We start from the raw sequence: 13714 nt of genomic DNA on the forward strand, positions 1-13714 counted from the left end.
CATCTTACTACAAGGTTGCTTGTAAATATAAATTAAAATGGATTAATTTTAACTAGATGGGTACTTGCCGAGAACTTCTTTAATAAGTTGTAAACCATTATCACAGTCAGGGTTAGGTGTAATTTTGTAAAATAACTCGAGAACATCAACAATTTTTGAAAGATCAAAGTATGCATGTTCCTTCCCCAGTAACGTGTTTCCTGCAGACAAGGGAGACTCCCCATCTAGGCAAATTATCCTAATCATAAATTATGAGTTAGAAAGTTCATTTTTGATGCGAAAAAACTTACCTTTGCCTAGCAATAAAAAGAAGAAAATCTAAAAACTCTTTAAAGTCAATGCCAGCAACTGCTTTCAATACTAATTGACATTGTTCACTCCAAGCATCCATATCCGAACAATCAGCCAGTTCTTTCTCTACGGACTTAAGACCCTGCTCAAGACTCAGCCATGAATTGCGTACACAACAACCATTCAGCCAATTGTGGTTTATTGAAATGGTGTCCTCCTAGTAAATTAAGTAATAATTGCGGTTCAAACAACTATATATATTTTACTCGATAAAAAACTAACTTACAACATTCCAGACCTGATGATGCCAACCACTTGGAACAAAAATAGTCTCTCCAGCAAACTGGTCAGCAACAATGCCTTCTTTCAAAAGATCGTCACTTAGCTCTCGTTGGTTCGGCAAATCTCCCAGCTTGTTTTTTAATTTTTTCTCCGTTCCTGGAGGAAACAGAATCCACCTTTTCTGTCCGCAGACGTTAGCCGACCAACTGAATGATGTAAAAACGTCCACATGCAAGGGAGTCCTAAATTTTGTTGGAACTTATAAATATCATTATAGAAAAATAATCATTAATATTTACCAAGACCCCTTCGGACCCATATAAACAAACTTATAGTCATCACCACCTTTGGCAGACCAATATTCATTCAGCCAGTCTGAACTAAAAATTTCTGGACACTTATACGCATCATATTCTGGAAAATTTCTGCTGAAATGCCAATCCTGAAATATTTCATAGTTTTTTAAAAGAAATTTCAGATTTAAATAAAAATATTTTCAATTATGTGAATTTAAAAAAAAATACAAAATTGTTTTGAGAGCGTTTCTCACTTTCAGATAGAGACACTGTTCACTTGTTGGGTACCCGTCTTGAATATATTTTTTCCAATATTCGATGAACTTGTTTACTCTCATGTCATCTTTCTTCTGAGCATTAAAATACTGCTGGCTGCAATTTGCAACTGGAGCCACAGAATCACCTGAAATTAATATTATTTAGTTTTTTTTCTCAATTCAAAGTTAATGCAGGTGAAAGGTGAAAAAATATTTACCAAAGGTTTTTGCCAAAAAATCAAAATTCGGTTTCCCTCGGTCGTCGACCCAATCAGTCTTGCTCCGCCACTTATCAACAATCTCAGACTTGAAGATGCAAGGAATATTTGGTTGCATAAATTCATTGAAGAAATCTACATAGGAAATTTCTCCGCTGACTTTCCGAATACTAGTTTCTGCTTTCGGGATTTGATCCAATTGTTGCTGCTTGGAGTTCCTCCATTTCAAGTCGATTTCTATCAATTCCATGCAATCTGTAATAAATTTTTATTTTAATATAATGTAAAAAATATATAACGTAGTTTTTTGTAAATTAATTTGTTACATACTTTCTTAACAAAGCTCAAATTAAAAAATTTGATGAAAAACTAACACAAATATTTTCTTTGAGAATAGAAAATAGTGTGCTCTCTGTCTCTAATTCTTTTAAGCATTTTTTACCCTTCATTTCGTAATTAAATCTACTTGAATCTACTTTTAAAGCTTACTTAAGGAGGACTGTGGAGGACAGACTGGACCTGGACTGAACTGAAGGCGCGTTATTTTGTTATTGTTTTATTTTTGTCTTCATGTTTCATGGCTTGTTTCATGGGGTTGCCTGCCGCCTGCCGGTGGCCTCTGCAAGTTTTCATCTAAAAATGTCATGCGCAATATTATGAGGATAAATTCTTGAAAGCGCGGCAGCGCAGGCAAGTGCAAGGAAGAAGTGTAACAGCTTTTGCAAGTACGAACTTGTCAATACGTTTACTGACAATGTGAGTGAGTGATCGAGTGTAAGGAAAGGAATGGGGACGACAAAAGGCAAGAAAAGAAAGAATGCCTGTGGTCCTTGCGTTGCGTGGATTGTGTCTTGGATTGATTGGATTCTTTTTTGTTATGTTGTGAATGTGTGTGGGCTATGCACATACATAAGTGACAATTTTTGGATTTTTCTTGCGTGTCCGTGGATGATATGCAGGAATGGCAGGAATTTAGTGCGGTTGTGATGATCAGTGGCGATTACGATTGTCGCGCAGTGATTGTGAATGTGCATCAGAAGATGGAGAAAAACGCGACGGTTTTAGCAGAATGATTATGGAATTAACAAATAACAATTATTACGATAATTACAAAACGCCATTGTCCAATGTAATTATGCATATTGTTTTTATTATTATTAAAAATTTCCCAGAATCCGAAAATTTTATTTTGGGACTATTGCCATTAACAATAAAATGAAAACTATCTATTTATCAAGAAAATTTTTACCCTGCATATTTTTTTAACGTGGAAGGTTTAAATTAATTTATAAATAAAATACATTAGCATTATATTCTTCAAAAGACAATAGATAAAAATATAAAGAACATAAAATAATTATTATAGAGTTCTTTTTTTTAAATTTCTTATGAAAAAATGTATTAATTTATGTTTATTTTAAGCAAGTTATTACAATTTCTAGATATCATATTGGCTTAAATTATTTATTTAAATAAAATAAAAAAAGCACTGTGCATGAGCACCTAGCTATTATTGCAAAGTACATTTTCAGGGTTCCTCAAATTTATATAAAATTACAAAATTGTTTCTTTGATTGCAGATGGTCCGAGAAATTTGTCCAGTGTGTGTGCGGAAGCAGATTGGTAAAAGCAGGTAAAAGTAAAGTACCTGATCCAATTAATTAAATGTTATTATTCTATAATTAATTATATTGCAGAAATTTGAGAACAAGGTTTGCATGCTGTTTTTAATTGTATCACATGGAGTATTTATTTTTGAAGTTTAAATTTATTTTTATTTGGATTTAACATGTATGACCAAATTATTTTTATCATTTTTGAAAAATTATGTAATTAATTAATTCAAAGTATTCAAACACATAAAATTGAATTTTAAAGAAAATTATAAGCTCTCTTGTGTGTCAGAAAAATGTTTCGAGAGAAAAAACCTCAAATGGCATGTCATCATGACACACTACATTAGATACTAAAAATACACTACTTATTATTTTTTATTTTTTTTATAAAATATGTGTGTCTTCTCATGCGCGTTGATCTCTCTGGTCAGGCGGAATAAGATTGGGCTTGTTCCTGGCAAGCTGCAAAAACTGTGAACCGACCAAGTCCACGGCACCGCTTGTTCTAAACCTGATGCCGAATTCCGCCATGGTCCTCTCCAGCTGGGGATACAGTTTCCTCAGACGATAGTGGTCGATTGTTGGGAAGAGGTGGTGCAAAGTGTGGTGGCCGAAATTGCACAGCACCAGTACGGAGTGCATCCAACTGGGCGAGCTGCGAATTTGGCCCTCCGGAGTCACCCTGACCCCGGCCAGGTCACCGCGGTCAATGACACAGTCCACTTGCGCCAAGCCCCAGTCGCGGTCGCCGCGAACAGAATCACCGTCGTGCACTACCTCGGGGTGGTGGTGACCAGCGTTTATGCTCGTTAGTGAAAATGTGAAACTGGAAGTTAACTGAAACCAATATTATTATATCATTGAACTTTTTCTCATTAATTATCCTCCAGTTAAAAAAAAATTATTTTTTTATCATAATATTACGGAGTAAAAAAATCATACCATTTTTCGGACACGCTTTAAAATTATTTACTTTTGTTTCCAGTTTTTTTTTTTTTGTATTGAGAATATTCTTTAAAAGTATCGCGCACACTGATAAAATGAATTGTGAATCTTTCGGAGATATAAGTTGAAAGTTTACTCAAATGAGTTTTCAACAAATTATATCGTGATAAAAAACATTATTCATTCTTTAAAGTATTTTTTTTTCAAGTCGTTTTGAAAATAAATTGATGCAATATAGGAGCAAAATATTATGATAATTTTTTTTGCAATTAATGAAAAAAAAATTAAATAATTTTAGATGTATTTATATTTATTCAGGCGCTTATTGTTATATACTTACAACCATAATTAATATTTTTGTAAATTTAAGAAAATCAAAGTTTGAGTGTGTCAATAAGCCGTGAAAAATAATTTTATATTAAATTTGTTTGAAGAAATTGACACTTAACCCACTCGAGGAGATGATCGTGGAAATGAAGAGATCAGCCTTTTCCTCTTTGCGAAAATGCTTTTTATTCAAAAACAAATGGCTCTACCAGTTTCAGTCTGACCCTATTTCACGAGCAAGAAAAATAAAAAATTTAGCAAAATTGAAACTAAACATCACATTTTAATTGAAAATTAGATTAATTTGTTAGTTATGAGATTTCAACTTTTATGTTAAAATGTGTTTTTTTTTTTTCAATTTTGCAGATTTTTTATTTTCCTTGCTCATGAAATAAGGTCGCAGACCGTGACCGAAACTGGTAGAGCCGTTTGTTTTTCAATAAAAACAATTTTCGCAACAAGGAAAAGCCTGAACTCTTCATTTTATATTCAAGTTAAAAGTTTTCTATTTGTAATTATGCATTATTTTTTTCAAAACAATATCTTCGCGCAGTTTTTATGGTTTTTATTAAATAAATATGCTTTGCAACTCTGATCTGTGAAAAAGTATGAAAGGTTATAAAATATGTTATAATATATTATTTTCATTTGTATAATTTTAATCACGTTTTCAAATTTGACTATTTTTACTTACAATTATGATTGGCCACAAATGCCAGGAAGGTCCAAGCAATGACATTAAAATGGGAACGGTGAGGGGAATTAGATCATTCTTGAGGTCAGGTCCGTTGCCACAAATTCGTCGAGCGTATTCCAAGGGAAAGACAACTGCATACACAATGGGGGTGATGACCCACGTCACATACCGCGACCAGAAAGTTTTGTCCTGCCGCGGCAACCATGGCAGCCACGGCTCCAAAAGCGACACCTCCAAGTCTAGGACGCTGTTTGGGTACAGGTGGTGGCTCAGGGTGTGATAAACGCGGAAATGCTTTGCTGAGAGCATGCTGAGGCTGACGTAAAATCTGCGCCACTCGGTGTCACGCATGTGGACGAAATTGTGCGCTGCACCTGAATTCATTAGAAATATAAACCAATCCAAATTCCGAAAATATCCAAAAAGGCAAATTTCTTACTGACGGTCATTGCAAGAAAGAATCCAGATAAAAGCGCGAGTAGATAACTCTGTAGGTGGGCGCTGAGCAAAGAGAGGGCAAAGAACGTGGCGGCAACGACGTCCGTAACTGATTTAGAGAAATTTGTCGACCCTCTCAGTTGATCAACAGGAAATTCGCGCAATATTGTAGATTTCATTCTGTTGTAAAATCCATCCTTGTGGAAGGTGTACGGCGAATTTCTTTACATAATATAATTATCTTTAAAAAAAAAAAATAGGAAATATATCATGTATAAACCTCAAAGTTAGAGCTGGTCTGATTTTGTATTTTTCTAGCATAGCTTTTGGTGCGCTGGTTAAGTGATGAACCTCAAAAGCTTCTGTAATGTCAGTGCCCTAAATTTTTTTTTATTAATATCGCACGAACAAAAATTTTTAACTAAAAAATAAACATTTTTTCACGATAACTTCATGTAAGATTGAAACCTTTGTGAGAAGTAACCATTCGGGGCCTCCAGGATGCATCTCGATGAATGATGTGAAATCATAAAGGTGGTCTTGGATTCGCCAAAGTCCCTCAGCTCCGTCATCAAGGCGGCGCCCCTCGATCCATTTGAGCGCTGATTTTGTCCATGCATCCCTGTTCGTTGGGTATTTCCAAAGCCCAGGAAAGCTTGACGTACGAGGTGACATTGCTTAAAAATTAAATTTGAATTTTATCGTACTTGTTATACAATGTACTATTTTTTTGTTTGCTTCATTTTTTCAGCATTTGAAAGGAAACAAAAGATTATGACCAGCCATAAAATGGTTTCAAATTTTTTTTTTTTTTGTCTACTCTTTCTTTTGTTATAAACAGATTCAATCAATGGCGAGTGGTGCGAATAAGGAAGTAAAGAATGGAAATGATAAAACGCAAAAGAGCGCGTACATCTAAATGATACCTTTCATTATTGTAATTTTTATAATGAGTTTGTCCTCTGGACACTCGCTTTGCGTTCAATAATAGTTCCAGAATATTCACGCGCCGCTAAACGCGTCCGTATTAAACGCAAAATGCATGAAAATTCTAGATTTAATCGGTTTAATTTTTAACGATAACCATCTAAATATTTTGATTTCTCACAGCCGTTGCAATAAATTTTTATGGTTTTGGCAAAACTACAACTCATTTGATCATTTAATATTTTTTTATTTGATTTATTAAAAATTATAATCCTCTTTTGATACTCCAACATTTTTTGTTTCACTTATTTGCCAGTTTTGTTCACTTTTTTTTGTATTTCTTTACTATTGCATGTTGTGAAGAATCAAAAATAAAATTAATAATAATATATTTATGACAATCGCACTTTGATAAATAAAAAGAAATCGGCAGCACTAAAAATATTAGTCTGCCTTCCTCAATGTAAACAAAAAATTGCTTATTGAGACACACTGACGATGGAAACCACAATTTTTTACTCTCACTAATTCTGGTATGCTCTGGTGTTTGATCCGCCTTTGTAGAGTAATTTAGAAAATGATCAACAACAAAAAAATACCACATGTGTATCCTTGATCGAGCAAGGAAAATTTCATTTTTTACTCTTCAAAAATTGCATAGTGCTATTCAAGAACCTTCGGTAATGATTTTTTTACCTCTTATACTTCAGAAAACACAGCCAACGCACATTACTTGTTGGCCGACGTACGTGCAAGGTTGACAAGTGCAATACACACAATCAAGATAGGATCTGCAGCTCTAGTTATTGTCTTAATGACGTATGACTCTGTAGATCATTTTCTTTCTTATTCCACCTTTTTTTTAATTGACGTAGCTACAAAAAATTTTCACAATTTTGCATTGTCATGTATCTCATTCTGGCTTTTTTTAATATGGTTACAATTTTAAAGATGCAAGATGAGAATTAATTTGGTTTGAATTGTAGGCAAATTTTTTTATGCTGAGGTAATTTTTTTGGGAATTAGCTATTTTTTTTTGCATTTTGGTGATTTCTTCGTGGCTGAGAATATTAAAAAAATTATTGTAACAAATAAATTAAATAATAAATAAATTTGCATGCGATTAATTTAATCTTTTAATTAATATTAGTATTCCAAAGAGCACAGCACATTGTACAATTTTACATTTTTCTTATTGGGATATCCGTTGCTTACAAAATAGACATTTTTAACAAATCCAAGGATGTGTCAAAATTTTGCGCTGCACTGCATGTGACTTGTGACTGACTTGGTCAAATCAATGATCATGCACAATACTAGATTAATATTTCAAGTATTTCCACGATTTTGTTTATGACTAAACGCAAAATAATTAAAATGAAATCACTAAAAATTTGAATATTTCACACCCGCTCTCCACTCGTGATAGGAACAAATTGTATTGAATTATAATTTATATTTTATAGGGTTTTGTTAACTACATATTATTATGTAATAATCCTGGAATATAAATGCAATTAATTTAGTTTAAATAAATTATAACTTTTGGGCTCAAAATCTCAATCAAATCATAGCTAAATGAAGCTTGTTAATTATTTCTTAGAAGTAAAGAAGTTGAGTATACGTGAAATAACGCCTCACACGATATGAAATCAATTTGATTAAAATCGTAAAAAAAATCAATGTTTTGTAAAATCAACCTCGAGTGTTAGTATTCAATTTTGACAAATTATCAATTTAGCTCGATGAGCAATGAAAATGAATTTTAAAATAATGAATTTTGATTTTGAAAAGCAAAAAAGTTTATAAGATCAATAAATTCAATTATTTTTAAGTTCCTTACCTTATGTTATTAATTCACTGCTGTGTTTTGTATACACATTTAATGAATAGTCCTCAAGTCGGTTCTTCTGGACTGGACAGTCTCACGGTCAATATGAAATGTGCAATCTTTTTACCTGCACATCAAGTTGGTCTCCACCTCTAGCATATTATTAATCTCAAATTTTCATACCCCCCACCTAATGGAGTAAAACTCATTCCAGTCATTGTGGCTCTGTGTTGAGATCGAAGCGGGGGCCCGTCGAGAGAATAACTAGCGCGAGAAATTCATTTAAGTTATCATATGCTTGTAAATACAATTTAGGCTTTAATTAACAATTACCAATGTAATTAGCAATTTTACAATGCTAGACAATCAATAATTATACAAAAATTATTTTTGGAATTGTTTTTTTTTTATAATAATGAATTTTAGAACACATATATAATTTTCATTGAATTCAATTCTATATGTACATTTGCAATTTTTTTTATTATTATTATTTCTGATTACTTATAATATATCTCCAAAATTATGCTCATGAAGCATCTTACATTTTAAGCCTGTTTATTTGAACTGGTTTTGACGGATACAATATTAATTTTAAACATTTGGAGAAGTTAGAATTAAATTTACGGAAACGGAAAAGACCGATCGCTCTCTCCCCATTGAAAGGTCACGCGATGGAACATTTTTAATATTTTTATAAATATCATCCCTGGCCACGGTGGAGCACGCAGTATTCCCGCGCGCGACCTTTGAACCTGCCAATAGGGAAAGCGGAGCCACACTCGTTCTACATAGACATAGTATAGAATGCGAACAAGGGCGGGTCTTGGGGTGCCAGCTTATTTTGTTCACATGGTACCAGCTCAACATGGTGGGGATAGGGAGGCTCCGCCTTTACTCGTCGTATTCTTTAGATTCAACTTCTTACCCCCCCCCCCTGCTTACCAAACAAATCCAATCGCGCAGGTCGACTCATTTATTGTCACATTGTCAGGTGTCAGGTTCATCACTTCATATCCTGCACCTGCAGTAGTCGGCCGCACGTGTCCCGCAACTGCCACACACGTCTAGCTCCTCGAGAAAGATGGCCGCTAAACGATATCTCATCGAAGCCGACGGAGAAAAAGAGCCGAGAGAAGTTTTGGGCCACCAGATTGTGCACCCCAAGTTCAGTGCTGGGCGCGTACTGGAAGATGGTATGCACGTCCAAATAGTATCCCTCATACGCGGCCAGAAGCCAGTCCCAGCGTTCATCATAACCCAGCTGGAAGACGAACATGGGTCTGCGATTAAATTAGGCGAGTATTATTGTTATATACAAATAAATATTCCTAGAATCAGTCTGGAATGTTTAGGAAATTATTAATATTTTTGTTAAAAAATGTGGACAATTACAATTTATATTTGTTTCTGCGGTAAACGTTTATAAATTTTATACAGGAATTAATACGAAATAAATATTTTATCAAGAAAATTGCGTGTAAATGCGATCAAAATGTTAAAAAGTGCAAAGTTCTTGAGAATGAATGGAATCGCAGACACTTGGGGAGCGACGTTTGGGTAAAATTCGTAAAATTATTGGCGTACGTGCTTTACAATTTTGACATTTTATTACCTTTTTGCTTCGATCATGCACACAATATTCTACAATGTTAACGCGGTCCCAACAAGTTCCGACTCAATTGAACAACAGTCAATTCTGATACCGTGTAGTACTTTTTTGTTCACATAAATTGGCATTCCGCACATCGCGGCCGAGTAATTTCCAGGGGCAGACCTTGCCGGTATATGGTGAGTTATTCTATTTAAAACGGAGAGTTATTCCGGCCAATCACAAGAAGAGAGTAGACATAGCTAAGGGATTTGCGCATTATCTTTACCTGCATCAGGTAAATTTTGTCGGATGTTGGATATATTTAATATCTAATTTTATTAATTATTTTAAGTAATTTTTTTAGCAGTGAGATAATTCTGAGTCTGAAAAGTCATGTCATTAAAAAATATTATGGAGTTTGGAAATACATTAATATTTCTAAAGTAATAAAAGAAAAACATTAATATAAATATGAAAAATCTCAAACTTTGTAAAATTAGTTGTAATGAAAATGTTTGAACAGTAATTAATCATTAAAAAATTTAAAAAGCACTTAAATAATTTATTAAGAATTATAAAATAAATAACCTTGAAATATAAAAGCAGAATGTTAAATAATTATTTAAACGTTTCAAGTTTTCGTATACAAAGATTTACTATTTATTTACTATACCGTAGATTCAAATCGACCAGTTTTTTTTATCTTTTTCGTAATTTACCATTTCTATAGCGTCAATCTTTTACTTCAACTTCCTCACTGCGTTGATTTTTAAGAGTTTCATGTTAAATTGTTCATTTTAATATATAAATTTATATCATGAAAAAGTTCAACTTTATTTGTTTGATAATATGGTGCTTGTTATGATTTTTTTATTTTTTTGCAAAATCTCCTTGTTTTGATGAAGCCGGAAGAACTGGTACAATATGCCCAGGTTCTTTTACTTATTATATTGGCATGCATATAATTATTCCCGCCTGGATCAACTCACCTTTTTTCTTCGGAACAACTCCCCGCCGGAACAAATCACCTACACAACCGACCTTGCCAGGCCTGGTCATGACAATGACCTGATTTTTGGAAATCTTTTTTCATTCAACTGGTTAAGAAAAATAAATACTGTAAAATATCTTTGATTACTTTCAAAACTTTATCTTTTTCTTTGTTTTTTACAACTACTCTACGTATAACTTCTTTTAATTAATTTTTTTTACGTCATGAACAGCAAGAAACACGGAAAAACGGACCAACAGAAACCATTTTGGTAATGAATTTTCAAAAAGATTTCGATGAGATGACGACGAATCAAAAGAAATCAAATTTGTTTCTCAAGTTTGTTGAATAAATGAAAGATTTGAGGATATTAAGTTTCAGTATGAATGCATTGATCTATGATTAAAAAAAGGATTTTCTTATAATTATAACTATGAACATAAATATGACATCTTTTTACAAAAACTAATTATTGTGTCAGACCTAAAACCTGATAACGCGGGTTACCAAGAAGGGTGCGAGCTGCAGTCAAGCTGCAACACGAGTTTTGACTCCTGAAATGAAGGCAGAATTTTTGTAAATATAATACAACAGATTTGACGCAAAATGTTACTCACCTTTATTGCAATATAGGAAGCAGCAGGAAGTTCTTGAAAGAAAACACTTGGCCAGCAAATTGAAAGCAGACGCCGAGAAAATGCTTGCCGAAGCTGCTAATTTGGAGAAAGAGACATCAGATTTATGCTGTGCTGGAACCAGCTCAAGTTCTGATTTTGGCGCAAGCTGCAGCTCGTCTAGCATGCAGTACTCAGCAGGTTTAAATAATTACCAATTTAAAGGATTTATCTAGTGATTGTTATATATGGTCTTTTACAGGTCAAAATGCTTATGGCTGCATTGATCATGTAGACGCATATGAGGATATTTTGATCAATGCGTTAGTGGCTGCCAAATTTACTGATGAGGGGTGCGCGGAAAGCAAAGAGGATCGTCTCAATGAAGAGGATGACTATTTTGAAGATGACAACGAGGATGATGAGGGTCAAAAGCTGATTGGTCGTGCGGCGGCTGCCCAAATCACCTTGGCAGGTAATTTAAGTTTTGTTAATTTGCACAAACAAGGCCTTTTGGTAAAGCTAATAATTAAATTTAACAATTAAAAACTTCATTTTTTGCCTATTTAAATGACCTTAAAAGAAAGTCTTGTCTGTTTCTTATTTTAATATCATCAACAATTAATCAAAACAAATTATGAGCCCAGATGTGCAGCCACATTGCGCTCAAAAAGCATGACCGCACCTGACCGCACCTAGAGGAAATTCTTGAGCAACCTCGTTCTTTTAATTGTTTCTATAGAATTTGACCACACTAATTCATGTGCGTTATGCTTCACAGGAAAAACTCATGAGGGAGCTCAAGACAAAGCCAGACCCTTGCCAGCCTGTCTACTAATTCTTAGATATGAGTACAAAACTTGGGTAAACAAATTTAATTGGTATTGTATGAAACATATTAAATTTTTTCCCTGTGTTTCAGACCAAGTTTGTCATGATTGAAACAAACAAACTGGAGAAGATGATTTTTAAATTCCCACTCGTCATCAAAAGTCCTGCTATGATCCTCAAAGGACTTGCTTGCCTCACTTTCGGCAGCACTGAATTAGCCTCATCAACGTACCCTGATCGTGCCGATGGAAAGCCTGCTTTTGATCGTCGAGTTTCATACGCCATAATTGGTCTTTAAAAAGTTACTGTGATGAATGACTGTTCTTAATTTTAAACATTTATAGAGGCCGGCCGCCATCAACTACTCGGTTGAAACTGGAGGCCAGATCCTTGGATTTACAAGGGCGGAGAGGCTGCTGTCTGATCTGTGCACCATTGCCAGAACTTCAATGGCCAAAAGACCTGAAGGGTAATTGAAGATATATTTTTTGTTAACGTTTGTTTGCTTCATCAAAACCATTTTGTTCATTAGGCGCCACACGTTGAACATAAACGAAGACAAAAAATGCATCCAGGGTTTACTGAGAGAGAGTACACATCAAAGGGCTACAAGTTCCAGGACAATATCCCAAAATAGAGACTGAGGATGTGTTCAGCTCAGTGTCGATTACTTGACCAGAAGGGAGTCAAGCAGACCTGCCTTGAGGGTACTGTTTAATTTAATGAAAACTACAATTTTTATATATTTGCCAAAATAAAAGCTGCCTCTGAGCAGATAAGAAACATAAAGAATTGTAATTTTAAATGAAAATGAAATATTGAAAAGTAAAGTGTGTTTTTGTTATTAATATAATAATGTTGACCAAAATTCAAAACATGGAAATGGTGAAAATTATAACAATTGTATTTGCATAAATATTAATTTACTTTGTTTGCTTTTCTTATTTAAAGTAAAGATATCCAAAAAGCATTCTCCAAAAACTTTTTTAAGAGCTCATAATGCCATACACTCGACGTTACAACAATCTCAAGTTTTTCGGTTGCATTATCACTAGCATCGATTTTCTCAGGTGGTACAAAACAATGCTGATCTTAATATTAATTTGTTAAGTGTATTAATTGATATGGGTTACAGCAATAAGTTCTGTATATATTATTATTAAAACAATGAATATTTTGTTGTTTCATAAAAATTTTTAATCAACAGTCATTTTAATAAAACAAGATTAAATTTTCAAATGACTACATTTTTTTTTTTAAATTGTCTTTTGAGTTGCATGGGGATGTCCAAATGAGCTCCAATGGACATAAAAAATGACAAGCTAAAGATATCACTAACTGGGAGGTGTTGGACTTCAGTCCTTTTGCTGAGTAGGGCGCAAGGTCAACTCATTGAGTGCGAAGTTCTCGATCAGAATCAAGCTGACAAACCATCTTTGATTTAATCCTGAGATGCAGATGCACACTGCTGAAAATTGACACAAGGATCCGTATGGCACTGCTGGACTGTCCTTAGCTTATTTCTCTGTAGAGGAGAGGTCAAAGCCCAAAGAAACTAA

The 13714-nt window shown here is 33.9% G+C and overlaps 3 protein-coding genes across 6 annotated transcripts; 1 reads left to right on the top strand and 2 right to left on the bottom strand.

Annotated features, from left to right (window-relative positions):
* Positions 1-48: 48 nt before the first annotated feature.
* Positions 49-1992, bottom strand: LOC132202419 (2-oxoglutarate and iron-dependent oxygenase JMJD4). Its single transcript, XM_059629327.1, has 7 exons — positions 1834-1992; positions 1345-1599; positions 1124-1272; positions 873-1015; positions 578-815; positions 291-508; positions 49-238 (listed from the first exon to the last, which is right to left on the bottom strand). Exons 2-7 carry the CDS (start codon positions 1592-1594, stop codon positions 49-51), a joined length of 1188 nt encoding a protein of 395 aa, XP_059485310.1. The 5' UTR covers positions 1595-1599; positions 1834-1992.
* Positions 1993-2084: 92 nt separating this feature from the next.
* Positions 2085-13386, top strand: LOC132202421 (uncharacterized). Of its 4 annotated transcripts, none has more exons than XM_059629329.1 (10): positions 2085-2473; positions 2925-2983; positions 9120-9423; positions 11192-11286; positions 11344-11525; positions 11587-11799; positions 12106-12188; positions 12247-12445; positions 12500-12624; positions 12688-13386. In XM_059629329.1, exons 4-9 carry the CDS (start codon positions 11270-11272, stop codon positions 12526-12528), a joined length of 723 nt encoding a protein of 240 aa, XP_059485312.1. In that variant the 5' UTR covers positions 2085-2473; positions 2925-2983; positions 9120-9423; positions 11192-11269; the 3' UTR covers positions 12529-12624; positions 12688-13386. The 4 variants fall into 4 exon arrangements, with proteins under 4 accessions (XP_059485312.1, XP_059485311.1, XP_059485313.1 ...); XM_059629328.1 differs by having other exon boundaries at positions 2925-2977; XM_059629330.1 differs by lacking the exon at positions 9120-9423 and having other exon boundaries at positions 2925-2977.
* On the bottom strand, positions 2772-8250 carry LOC132202418 (cytochrome b5-related protein). Its single transcript, XM_059629326.1, has 6 exons — positions 8138-8250; positions 5836-6044; positions 5648-5745; positions 5369-5589; positions 4927-5303; positions 2772-3797 (listed from the first exon to the last, which is right to left on the bottom strand). The coding sequence occupies exons 2-6, from the start codon at positions 6040-6042 to the stop codon at positions 3366-3368; spliced, it is 1335 nt and encodes a 444-aa protein (XP_059485309.1). The 5' UTR covers positions 6043-6044; positions 8138-8250; the 3' UTR covers positions 2772-3365.
* Positions 13387-13714: the final 328 nt, after the last annotated feature.

The sequence above is a fragment of the Neocloeon triangulifer genome, unplaced genomic scaffold (genome assembly GCF_031216515.1).
Source record: "Neocloeon triangulifer isolate White Clay Creek 2 clone unplaced genomic scaffold, ASM3121651v1 ptg000015l, whole genome shotgun sequence".
In the NCBI taxonomy this organism is placed as follows: domain Eukaryota; kingdom Metazoa; phylum Arthropoda; class Insecta; order Ephemeroptera; family Baetidae; genus Neocloeon; species Neocloeon triangulifer.